Source organism: Rhinoderma darwinii (genome assembly GCF_050947455.1).
Source record: "Rhinoderma darwinii isolate aRhiDar2 chromosome 10 unlocalized genomic scaffold, aRhiDar2.hap1 SUPER_10_unloc_11, whole genome shotgun sequence".
In the NCBI taxonomy this organism is placed as follows: domain Eukaryota; kingdom Metazoa; phylum Chordata; class Amphibia; order Anura; family Rhinodermatidae; genus Rhinoderma; species Rhinoderma darwinii.
The window spans coordinates 1,248,443-1,262,533 of record NW_027461831.1 but is presented as its reverse complement, the minus strand read 5'-3'; the positions used below and the strand labels follow the sequence as shown (position 1 = coordinate 1,262,533).

General features: G+C 40.1%; 1 protein-coding gene across 1 annotated transcript; it reads right to left on the bottom strand.

Moving 5' to 3' along the window:
* Positions 1–11,653: 11,653 nt before the first annotated feature.
* LOC142697937 (uncharacterized) lies at positions 11,654–13,429 on the bottom strand. Its single transcript, XM_075847727.1, has one exon. The coding sequence runs from the start codon at positions 13,427–13,429 to the stop codon at positions 11,654–11,656; it is 1,776 nt and encodes a 591-aa protein (XP_075703842.1).
* Positions 13,430–14,091: the final 662 nt, after the last annotated feature.

Genomic DNA, 14,091 nt, shown 5'->3' with positions numbered 1-14,091 from the left:
ATATGTATATGTGTATGTATATGTTTTTATGTATATGTTTGGTTATGTGCTCACATGCCTCGTATAACAATTTATACTTGTATATTCTTATTCAAACCGTACTACAACACTGTAATTATCTGAATTCACTTGATTGCATCTGTCTATGTCTGTTTTGAGAAAACACACGGAAATCTCTTTGGATATGGCACACACGCACACATGCAACATAATTCATATCATCCAATTTATATCATTTTATTTATACTATGAAATTGCGGTAGGGAAAGTAATAGGGACAGTCAAACAAAGAATTAATTGTGACCAATTTAATATTAATATTCATATTTATTTCATTATGACCTTTATTCTTTTATTTTAATTTATTTTATTATATTTTTCCATCTCCATCTTTATCATATATGTTTTGTTATATTTATATATATATATTTCTATATATAATATATTTTATTTCATTTATTCATCTATTTATTTATTATTTTTTTATTTATTCATATTCATTTTCTCCTTTGTGCTATGTGTACCTTGGTCAAATTCATCCAAATACCCTATCATTGATTTTGGCACTTGTGCAATCTGTGCACAAGTGTAATCTAACACATTATATACATATATACAATTTTTTCTTATTATTCGTGTCGCTCCGTCTTCTGCCCAGTGCGCATGCGCGGCCTGTCAGTCTGGGTCTTCGCTGCCTCGGCCGGAGCATCTTGGAGGCGTGGCTCCCGTCTTCCGGGGTCTGAGTTCGTGCCTGGGATGTTGACACGCTGGAACTTTTGTCTGGCTGTCTTTGTCCCTGGCCGGACCGGGCTGCGGGACGCGTGACCCTCGTCTGTGTTCCGGTTCCGGCGGCTGACACACCGGACTGTCGGGCCGCGATACCTTAGTTGTTAATACTGATTTTTAGCAGCCTCAGCTGCCCCCCTTATGTTTTATTGGTCTTGGGTTGCTTAAATGATGCCTCCTTACTTTCTGACACCACCCCCAGACGAAGGCTCGAGGGCCGAAATGCGCGTCGGGGTTGATGCCAGACAGTATTGATTGTGACATGGGTAAGACGTCCTTCTTTATCTTAGAGTCTTTCATTAATTTGGTGTGTTGCTGCTTTCATGCATGCATACACCCGTTGATGCCTATATACATGTGAGTAATACTGTTGCTGCACTCAAACTCCTGCATCCGACTGTGACTAATATTCACCGCTTGGTGTGGTTTTCACCTGTTTACTGGATGCAGGACTGTGTGCACACTTTCTCTATACTCACACTCATGCATCTATTTACTCGTGTAATAGGAACTGTCAATTTTCCCATTTGTCACTTTGTTATCTAATGTATTATCACTTTAACATTGCATATTTCACTGTCCGGTATCCTTTCATACTGTGGCTATCATCTTTAACTTTTAAATGTTTTTTGTTTATTGTTCTAATAAAACTTGTTATTTTTAATCTAACCTTGGTGTGTCGGACTCCGTTTTTAGGTTTATAATGTATTGAGCTACTATCAGAATATGCAGGTCAGTAGACGTCACCTCATTATCACCTCGTATACCGGACCTCGTAATAACATTATTATTCATCTCTACAATCATGGGGTTTATAATGTGGATATGTGTTTCTTTTCTTAGAGTTTATCTATAACAATTACCTGGAAAAGCTTCACCATCTCCAAGAGGGAGAAGAACCAGGACTCTGGAGTATAAAGAGGACCATCGTGGATGGTGACGTGAGACGGCGCAGGGGCACAGCAGTGAGGGCATTGCATGACCCAACCCCCTATCAGAGGACAAGAGCTGGAGAAGAAGTCGTCCGGTCTCAGCCAGGGCTGCGGTCTCCTGCACAACTGTGTCATTATTGAATGTACCGTCCAGTTCTGGCCCGCAGCTGGAGGGTCCGAGCAGGGATGTGGCACATGCTGTTGGTGCCAAGGGGGATCGATTTGATGTTAATCACGCTTCTGCCTTGTCCCTTTTTTCTCTTTCAGGTTTGGCAAAGGAATCGTCAAGGAGAGGGAGGAAACACAGATCTGGCGGTGGGCGCAGGCACGGTCGGCGGAGATCGCCCTCGTCATCTTGTGAGCGACAACCCTCCTCTTCTTCTTATCAATATCTACATCATCTTCCCCGCCGAGGACGCAGAGCCGTGCTGATGTCACAGAGAAATGACGAGGGGTTATAAATATTCCCCTGACAGCTGCCCGGTCTTTCTTTCCATGAATTGACACAGTGCGATTTGCTAATTTATTGGCGACTTCTCACTTTATGGAGACCAATGGATTGGGATTCTTCTCCATCTTCTTGGCCTTTTGGTGTGTGGCCTGGCTCTCTGCTAGCTACACCAAAAAGATATCCCCATATGCTATAATAAAACAAGATCAAACGTATCTTAGAAAAAATACAAAATGACTTTATTGAGGACAGACAACACAGTTGATCAAGACGATTAAAAAATATAACCACCCATAAAAACAATGTACAACAGTACACAGAAGACAGTGTTGAATATAAGGCAGGGCAAACAATGGTAGTATAACAATATCAACGACTATAAAGTATGTATACTGATAATAATCACCATAACAAGGGCCTATAAAATGGTCACAAAAATTGTAAAGTCACAGTCATGGAGAGGAAACTCATTGAGACCTCAAGATACGCAAACCAAAAGACCCACCATGCGCCATTCCACTGCCACAACACTGTCAGAACACCCCAACGCGCGTTTCGCACCTGGCTTCGTCAGGGGGTGCTGAAAGAGTGTGATCAGAGGATTTAAATAAGGGGTACACAGCTGAACGGTGTACCACACTTACTTGTCCATAGGATGTTCAGCTGGCGCCTGCACGAGGAGAGGCAGCACCTCAATCACGCAGTGCACGGCGTCCGGAAGTGAGCAGTGCGCAACTGCACAGAGCCCAAGTCCATGTTGCGCCGTGAACTACATGATGAACGGCCCCCCGCCCCGCGCATGCGCACAACAACCACAGACCACCGTATCCATCTTGGAATAGGGCAAGGCAACCGCAATTGCCCATATCCAAGAGATGGAGAGCGGTATGAATACATGAGCGCTATTCACAGTTAGAATATATTTATATATGTTTACAACATTACAAAATAGCAAAGGCATTCTAGATGAGAGTATATTTAGACATCTTGAAATGTACGGAAATAACATAAATCACACATTGGTTCCGATAGATCAAATACAGGCAACAGTATATCATGCAATAATATAGATGAACAAAGTGTACAGAGGGGGACCCAATGCATGCCTAGGAGCCCACTGTGCACACCAGTTAAAGATATTAGTGTGAAATATCACCATATATATATATACATATATGACCAAACATCATATCTGATTAGTTAGATGGATAAAAATATATGAATGAAAGAAAAAAGTGTAGAAATAAAAATAAAAATGTGACATAAGTGGTTTAAATGCATACATGACAAACAAGTAGATGTATGAAAAAATGCACATTTACAGTACATGTATATAAAGACAAAATAATCCTATATATTACAAATTGTAAACGTGCATGAACACTAATGTGAATATATGGCCATATGCATGCACATATGACCAAAAATAAAATAAAAATAGATATATGTGTATGAATGGACCATATAGGTCACAAAGAAATATATATATGTGAGTGTGAAAGAAAATATATAATATATGATAATAAGAGTGCAATTAGAGCACAAAAGTGAAACATCAAGAAAGATAATTCAAATAATAAAGAAAAGGTGAAAAAGACATATGAATAGAAAAAAGCATATGATAATCAAAAACGTGTTAGAGCAAAACATCCATCAATGTGGTAATGCATCCATGAAATTCCAGGATAGAAAAAACAATCCACTCCAAGAATGCCAATATCAGACCATGAACAGGAATGTCGCTACTGATACCTAATGCGATCATCGCATAACCACAGAATCAAAAAGAAGAAAGGTTAAAGAGCCAAACATTATATTGCAAATGTAACCTAATAAAGTAAACAACGAAACCACATTAGTATCAAAACATATAAGATGACTTCCATAATGTGCCTTCGATGCACCCATACACCTCAATATAGCCATGCACCTCATGCGCCTCCAATATAACCGATACAGTCCACTCTGAAAAGACAAGCAAGCAAAAGTTAAATAATAAATCCTCCCTACACACAAAATGATAAAACATAACAGAGGTTGGCACCTATTAGAAATTTATAAGAATGGAGCGAAACTAATCATTTCATTAAGCCCCTTAGGAAAAACGGTTTGTAGTTTCACTATCCATTTGCATTCACGTTGGGCAAGGATTCTCTGAATATTACCCCCTCTATTTCCTAGGGAGATCTTATCAATTCCCCTGAAGGTGAGAAGTCTCCAATTACCTTGATGATGGTCACGAAAATGACGAGGTATCGGTTTAAGTTTGCTTAACTTTTCAGGATCGTCAGTTTTCATAGCGCCCTTTATGTCCCTTACATGTTCAAGGATCCTCACACGGAGTTCTCTAGAAGTGAGACCCACATATATCAGTCGACATGGACAAATGGCATAATAAACCACAGCAGTTGAACGACAAGTGATGTTGTGACAGATTTTATATTGTCTTGACCCAGAAGAGTCACTGAAATCTAGAGATCTAGTCATAAGGGAACATGCCCCACAGTCACCACATGGGTATGAACCCCACTTTGGTCCTTTGGAATTGAATATAAAGCCTGAGGTAGGAGCTACATAATGACTCTTAACTAATATATCCCTTAGATTACGTGATCTACGTGAAGTCATAAGGGGATAATCTGATAGCACTACACTCAGATCCATATCAGTATGGAGGATTGGCCAGAACCTCTCAAAAATCGATTTCATTTCTCTCCATTGGGCATGATATCCAGTGATGAACCTTACCTCTTCATTACTGTTCTTTTTCTTAAATTTAGGTATAAGTAGGTCACTTCGTTGCGTATTTTTGGCTCTCATGTATCCTTGCTCAATATCCATAGATTTGTAACCCCTAGCACGAAACCTGTTTGAGAGGTCAGCGGCCTGATTCTCAAAGGCTGATTCTGTGGAACATATCCGACGTGCTCTTAAAAATTGTCCCGTTGGAACTGCTCTCAGTGTCTGTGGAGGATGAGATGATTTGGCATAAAGGAAAGAATTGACCGATGTACTTTTCCTGAAAATATCAGTGACAATTGATCCATCTATGTCACTAGTGAGTCTAATGTCAAGAAACTCAACATCAGTGCGACTTATTTTAGAAGTCAAACGGATGTTGAGCTGGTTGACATTCAGATCCTCAAGAAACTTGTCAAGTTTCTCTTTTTCACCATGCCAGAGAAATAGTATGTCGTCGATGAAGCGCATCCATATCAGGACGCCTCCATCATCCGCATCAGGCAACTGAAGATTCTGCTCCCACCGGCCAAGAAAGAGGTTGGCATATGAGGGCGCACAAGTGGCCCCCATTGCCACTCCCCTCTTTTGCAGAAAATAACGATCCTTAAAAAGGAACAGATTGTGATGTAAAACAAAATCCAATAGTACAATCAAAAGATCAATAAGATCGGATTCCAAGTTGGTCCCATTTAGATAAAACCTAGCGGCTTCAATACCATGTTTATGTTCAATAGAGGTATAAAGTGACTCCACGTCGCATGTCACAAAGAAGTCATCATGACCCATGTAAACCCCCTCTAACCTATTCAAGACATCAGTGGAATCACGAATGTACGATGGTAATTCACAAACAAGGGGTTTAAGATAATGGTCAATGAAGCGACACACAGTTTCACATAAACCTCCATTGCCCGAAACTATCGGTCTTCCTGGAGGGTCCACTAGATTTTTGTGGACCTTAGGGAGCAGATACAGGGTTGCTAAAATGGGTTTATCAACAATGAGACCATCAAGTGTGGTTTTAGGTATAATATTGGATTCAAAAGCCTTCAATAGAATTTGATCTAATTGGGTTTTAAAACTACCTAGAGGACATCCATCCAATCTTTGATAACATGACACATCATTGAGCTGTCTAAAGGCTTCTCTCTCGTATTTGTCAACAGGCCACAATACCACATTTCCACCTTTGTCAGCTGGCTTAATAACCACTGATTTCATTCTTTTAAGTTGTTCAAGGGCCTCCCGTTGTGCCCTATTCAAATTATCATGTGTACGATGTGAAGACAATTTACTCAATTCATTGGTAACCAGTCTCACAAAGGTGTCGACTGCGGGAGACATGGACAAAGGAGGAAATGTGGTAGAGCGCCCCCTGACTCCCACCGGGAATTTAGGTTCAACAGTTAGTTCTTGTTCTTTTAAAAGCTCATCAAGAGCCCTGAGGGCCTGTTGTTCATCCTTTCCTGTGAAAAGTTGCACATCATATCTAGAAAAGTGCTTTTTGAAAAGCAGTTTCCTAGCAAAAAGGTGTACATCCTTGACAGCCTCAAAGAAATCAAAGTTAGATACTGGAGAGAAGGTCAAACCCATTCCCAACACTTCCAACTGTGCCTGCGTTAATATCTCATTGGACAAATTAATTACCTTTAGTTGATCTTTGCCTGTCTGTTCCTGAGGTTCATCCCTCCATCTAAAGGCTTGTTTCTTTTGTTTTTGCCCATTAGATGTCCTGTGTCTTGCTCCCATCTTGGGCGTTTGCCTAAAAAACGACCAGTTGATGGTCCTTCATTAGAGGATGAGGATGTATAACCCGATCGTGATCTAGATCTTGATCTTGACCTCATAGATTGTTGCCAGTTCCACCTAAAGACACGATCATTTTGGTAATCGGAGAGATCACGCTGAAATTTCTTCATTTTAAATTGTTGGATCTCTTTTTCCCATTTAAGAAATTCACTATCTAATTCCTTTTCAAAGGTGACCATCTCATCTGCCGTCATCTTTGCCTTCAGATCTTGCTGTAGTGGTTCAATTTCACTCTCAAGTACTTCAAGGGTCTGTTTATCACATCCTATCAATAACTCTAACATCGTTCTGGAGCAGACTTTACATGCATCTTCCCACCTCTGTCTGAATAGGTCGTCATCAACTGGAAATGAAGGTGTAATTTTAACTCTCAATCCCCTAGGGATGATATCCTTACTAAGGTAATGCTCCAGAGAAGCCTTGTTCCACCATGTTCTAGTCCGCTTTTCCAATAAGAATTTTAAACGTAACTGAATATCTCTATTCAACGGTGCATAGGTGCCAACCTCTGAATGTATATCACTTTTAAAAACATCTGACAACTGGGTGACCCAATTTTGGTCACGACCACGATAATCCATACCAGGACCTGTATTCACCAAAAAGACAATAATTAAGCCAAAAAAAGAATACCTATAAATTCAAGGTCATATATCAATGAATAAAGTTGCATATATGGGACCCCATGCATAGTAAACACCAAAAAGATATCCCCATATGCTATAATAAAACAAGATCAAACGTATCTTAGAAAAAATACAAAATGACTTTATTGAGGACAGACAACACAGTTGATCAAGACGATTAAAAAATATAACCACCCATAAAAACAATGTACAACAGTACACAGAAGACAGTGTTGAATATAAGGCAGGGCAAACAATGGTAGTATAACAATATCAACGACTATAAAGTATGTATACTGATAATAATCACCATAACAAGGGCCTATAAAATGGTCACAAAAATTGTAAAGTCACAGTCATGGAGAGGAAACTCATTGAGACCTCAAGATACGCAAACCAAAAGACCCACCATGCGCCATTCCACTGCCACAACACTGTCAGAACACCCCAACGCGCGTTTCGCACCTGGCTTCGTCAGGGGGTGCTGAAAGAGTGTGATCAGAGGATTTAAATAAGGGGTACACAGCTGAACGGTGTACCACACTTACTTGTCCATAGGATGTTCAGCTGGCGCCTGCACGAGGAGAGGCAGCACCTCAATCACGCAGTGCACGGCGTCCGGAAGTGAGCAGTGCGCAACTGCACAGAGCCCAAGTCCATGTTGCGCCGTGAACTACATGATGAACGGCCCCCCGCCCCGCGCATGCGCACAACAACCACAGACCACCGTATCCATCTTGGAATAGGGCAAGGCAACCGCAATTGCCCATATCCAAGAGATGGAGAGCGGTATGAATACATGAGCGCTATTCACAGTTAGAATATATTTATATATGTTTACAACATTACAAAATAGCAAAGGCATTCTAGATGAGAGTATATTTAGACATCTTGAAATGTACGGAAATAACATAAATCACACATTGGTTCCGATAGATCAAATACAGGCAACAGTATATCATGCAATAATATAGATGAACAAAGTGTACAGAGGGGGACCCAATGCATGCCTAGGAGCCCACTGTGCACACCAGTTAAAGATATTAGTGTGAAATATCACCATATATATATATACATATATGACCAAACATCATATCTGATTAGTTAGATGGATAAAAATATATGAATGAAAGAAAAAAGTGTAGAAATAAAAATAAAAATGTGACATAAGTGGTTTAAATGCATACATGACAAACAAGTAGATGTATGAAAAAATGCACATTTACAGTACATGTATATAAAGACAAAATAATCCTATATATTACAAATTGTAAACGTGCATGAACACTAATGTGAATATATGGCCATATGCATGCACATATGACCAAAAATAAAATAAAAATAGATATATGTGTATGAATGGACCATATAGGTCACAAAGAAATATATATATGTGAGTGTGAAAGAAAATATATAATATATGATAATAAGAGTGCAATTAGAGCACAAAAGTGAAACATCAAGAAAGATAATTCAAATAATAAAGAAAAGGTGAAAAAGACATATGAATAGAAAAAAGCATATGATAATCAAAAACGTGTTAGAGCAAAACATCCATCAATGTGGTAATGCATCCATGAAATTCCAGGATAGAAAAAACAATCCACTCCAAGAATGCCAATATCAGACCATGAACAGGAATGTCGCTACTGATACCTAATGCGATCATCGCATAACCACAGAATCAAAAAGAAGAAAGGTTAAAGAGCCAAACATTATATTGCAAATGTAACCTAATAAAGTAAACAACGAAACCACATTAGTATCAAAACATATAAGATGACTTCCATAATGTGCCTTCGATGCACCCATACACCTCAATATAGCCATGCACCTCATGCGCCTCCAATATAACCGATACAGTCCACTCTGAAAAGACAAGCAAGCAAAAGTTAAATAATAAATCCTCCCTACACACAAAATGATAAAACATAACAGAGGTTGGCACCTATTAGAAATTTATAAGAATGGAGCGAAACTAATCATTTCATTAAGCCCCTTAGGAAAAACGGTTTGTAGTTTCACTATCCATTTGCATTCACGTTGGGCAAGGATTCTCTGAATATTACCCCCTCTATTTCCTAGGGAGATCTTATCAATTCCCCTGAAGGTGAGAAGTCTCCAATTACCTTGATGATGGTCACGAAAATGACGAGGTATCGGTTTAAGTTTGCTTAACTTTTCAGGATCGTCAGTTTTCATAGCGCCCTTTATGTCCCTTACATGTTCAAGGATCCTCACACGGAGTTCTCTAGAAGTGAGACCCACATATATCAGTCGACATGGACAAATGGCATAATAAACCACAGCAGTTGAACGACAAGTGATGTTGTGACAGATTTTATATTGTCTTGACCCAGAAGAGTCACTGAAATCTAGAGATCTAGTCATAAGGGAACATGCCCCACAGTCACCACATGGGTATGAACCCCACTTTGGTCCTTTGGAATTGAATATAAAGCCTGAGGTAGGAGCTACATAATGACTCTTAACTAATATATCCCTTAGATTACGTGATCTACGTGAAGTCATAAGGGGATAATCTGATAGCACTACACTCAGATCCATATCAGTATGGAGGATTGGCCAGAACCTCTCAAAAATCGATTTCATTTCTCTCCATTGGGCATGATATCCAGTGATGAACCTTACCTCTTCATTACTGTTCTTTTTCTTAAATTTAGGTATAAGTAGGTCACTTCGTTGCGTATTTTTGGCTCTCATGTATCCTTGCTCAATATCCATAGATTTGTAACCCCTAGCACGAAACCTGTTTGAGAGGTCAGCGGCCTGATTCTCAAAGGCTGATTCTGTGGAACATATCCGACGTGCTCTTAAAAATTGTCCCGTTGGAACTGCTCTCAGTGTCTGTGGAGGATGAGATGATTTGGCATAAAGGAAAGAATTGACCGATGTACTTTTCCTGAAAATATCAGTGACAATTGATCCATCTATGTCACTAGTGAGTCTAATGTCAAGAAACTCAACATCAGTGCGACTTATTTTAGAAGTCAAACGGATGTTGAGCTGGTTGACATTCAGATCCTCAAGAAACTTGTCAAGTTTCTCTTTTTCACCATGCCAGAGAAATAGTATGTCGTCGATGAAGCGCATCCATATCAGGACGCCTCCATCATCCGCATCAGGCAACTGAAGATTCTGCTCCCACCGGCCAAGAAAGAGGTTGGCATATGAGGGCGCACAAGTGGCCCCCATTGCCACTCCCCTCTTTTGCAGAAAATAACGATCCTTAAAAAGGAACAGATTGTGATGTAAAACAAAATCCAATAGTACAATCAAAAGATCAATAAGATCGGATTCCAAGTTGGTCCCATTTAGATAAAACCTAGCGGCTTCAATACCATGTTTATGTTCAATAGAGGTATAAAGTGACTCCACGTCGCATGTCACAAAGAAGTCATCATGACCCATGTAAACCCCCTCTAACCTATTCAAGACATCAGTGGAATCACGAATGTACGATGGTAATTCACAAACAAGGGGTTTAAGATAATGGTCAATGAAGCGACACACAGTTTCACATAAACCTCCATTGCCCGAAACTATCGGTCTTCCTGGAGGGTCCACTAGATTTTTGTGGACCTTAGGGAGCAGATACAGGGTTGCTAAAATGGGTTTATCAACAATGAGACCATCAAGTGTGGTTTTAGGTATAATATTGGATTCAAAAGCCTTCAATAGAATTTGATCTAATTGGGTTTTAAAACTACCTAGAGGACATCCATCCAATCTTTGATAACATGACACATCATTGAGCTGTCTAAAGGCTTCTCTCTCGTATTTGTCAACAGGCCACAATACCACATTTCCACCTTTGTCAGCTGGCTTAATAACCACTGATTTCATTCTTTTAAGTTGTTCAAGGGCCTCCCGTTGTGCCCGTCTGCTAGCTACACCCTGACCTCACATCAACAACCATGCCCCCCACTGATGTACATCATCCCCTCAGTCATATAGATTATCTGACTGCTGATTATTAAGATGAAACAATTCTGACAATTTTTCCATATTATTTAACATTGAGCGTTTTCTTTTTTGTTTTGCAGTGAAATGGGAAATTTCTTTGCAGAAAATATCCTGTTTAGAATGGGATTCATAGGAATGGCCATTGCCTGTAAGTAACAATCACGGAAGTGATTATAATATTCTCTTCATTTATTTTACTTTGGAAATAGGGAGAGAGGAAAAGAATTGTGGTTCCTATTATAAATTGAAAATAATAAATTTTATTAATTGTATTTATATTAAAATATTTTAATATTTCTATAATTCTCAATGTAGGTCAATTAAAATGTGTTAAAGAAGTGAATCATATCGGGTGCAGCATCCATTATGAGGTCACCATACATGTTAATGATCTGGTCATTGAGCCACTGCTGTTCATCGAGGGTAACAAGATCTTCCATGTAAAGTGTGTGTTTATTATAGCCGATACGAAAACCGCAACCAATATTTCTGGAAATCTTGGCTCTATACTTTGCCATTTCCTTGCTAATGTGGGACATCCTGTGGGAAAAATCCTGGTGAAAAACTTCCTTTAAACGAGTAAGTACGTCATTTTCAGATACTGGAATCAAACTACCGTATTTCTTCATGACTTCATTTAGGAAATCGCAAATACTGGATGCAATTTGTTCATCTGGGACATAGCGGAGGATTTTCTGTCCGTTTTGTAGGCCTTGTTTCGCCAGTATATCCAATCCTTCAGAAGTGGTCTGTTGCATGGGACTTTTACAGTAAGGGTGATCCAACAGCTTTGCACTAAATACATCAGAGTCTGTACTGTCATCCAAATCCATGGGGCAGGATTCATCACCATTCTCTACCGTTTCCATGGAAGCATTGTTCTGACAAACAAAAGTATCATTCGCACAATGTTGCAATTTGTCAAAAGTCAGGGGAATGGGTTCATCGTCCTTCTCGCCATGAGCAGTCGTTTCTTCCTGGCAAGATATATATACCTCTTTTTCGGTAAGCAATACACACAAGTCATCTGGCTGGTTGTGCGCTGGATTATCACTTGTTTTCTTGGTTAAGGTGTCCGCGCCGCACCACTGAGCAGGAGTGCAGAGCAGCGGTTGCTGGCTGTCTCTTAACAGAGCTATGCTTGATGCAGCATTTCCAAACGGAGCTTCCACATTCTGCAGCTTGACAACGTCATCTCGTAGGCAGCTTTTGGTAGTGCATTGTGGGATCTCGTATAAAATTCCTGAAGTGTTATTGTTCATATCGTACGACCTCCGTCCGGCCCTTATGTGTTTCTGAAGTTGCAACTTCAAATAAGAGACCACTTTACGGATCCGGCTTCTCAGAGTCTTCTTGCAGCAGTTCCAAAAACCTTTCTGAAACCACATCCAGTTAAAATCCAGTAGTCTATAGTTTGTCGTCTTTCTTGCTCTGAGCTTCTCAGACTGTAATTTACCACAGGCTGCAATCTGAAAGAGTTTTTTCTGCATCATAAATGAAGATCCTCTTCCGATATTAAGCAAATCACAGATTTTCAGCAGCCATAAACCGCCAGAGCGTCTTTCTTTATATAAAGGAGAACGTCTATTTCCTTGACTCTTAGCAGCCACGAGGCTGCGGGCACTTTCATCCTTGTGTCTCCGCGCCTTCGTGATCTTCTTTGGTGGCACACTAGCAGAGTCTTCATGTACGAGATTATTTACGGACACGAGTCTTGAAGTCGCCTTCTTACCACAAAGTTTATTCTGCTTTGCGGCGTGCGATGGGGTCACTGTATTTGTATGTAGAGAAACGCCAGAAGAAAAACAACATTTCTTGTAACGGTTAAGCTTTCCTTCTTTTACGGCGTCTTGTCCAGATTTTGTTCCTGAGGTCTCACCAGCAAATGTCTTTCTCTTGCGTGCTTCGGCTTGATTGCCTTCAATCTGCTGGTGCTTATGGTCATTCTTTAGGCTTTCGTTATTCCATTTTTTGGATAAGAGAATATCTTGTTTCTTGGAGCCAAAGTTGTTAAAATCTCCACACTGTCTTGACCATTTTGAAGGCCAGACAGGAAATCTATTTTTTTTGGGGCGTGAAAATTTATGTTCTTTCATTTTTCTGCCACATAATGAGCTTGAGGCTACCCTCAGCAGAGCAAGCCATGTGGCGTGTCCAACTCATATCCATGTCAATACACGGGCCACAGCTGCTGGATCCAGTGGAGATGGAGGATTTGGTTGTAGGAAAAGTCCCTGGAGATGAAGGATATGGTTGTAGGAACAGTCCTCGGAGATGAAGGATGTGGTTGTAGGAACAGTCCTCGGAGATGAAGGATGTGGTTGTAGGAAGGCAGGGGCTGGGACAGGCGGTAGCTCGCCTCGCGGCGGACCGCCAGCTCGATTCCCAAGATCCAACTACGAGCTTTTTAACTGCAGCAACTTTGATATACGCATATTCTCTTCATGCAGCAGTAATCAGATTTTTCTAAAAAATAAATAACGTTTTGTTCATTTCAACTGATAATAATTGTCCGGATCAGACGATGCAGATAAATGTTCTCGTCCATTATTGTATGTTTCTTGTTGGGTTTAGCGCTTGGTCCGCGCGTCATAGATGTTATTAGGTTGTTTTACACGTTTTGCATGGTACAGGATTTATTTGGCTTATTTTCTCTTTTTCAGCTCTGGGCCTGACGTTTCTACATTATAAGTTCATTATGTTCCATGCTGAAGCCTTTGGGGATCGTCAGACCTTGGTTTAAAAGATCCTCATGGCA

Excerpts from the sequence above, each read along its gene's own strand:
- LOC142697937 (XM_075847727.1), bottom strand. The coding sequence starts at position 13,429 with ATGAAAGAACATAAATTTTCACGCCCCAAAAAAAATAGATTTCCTGTC.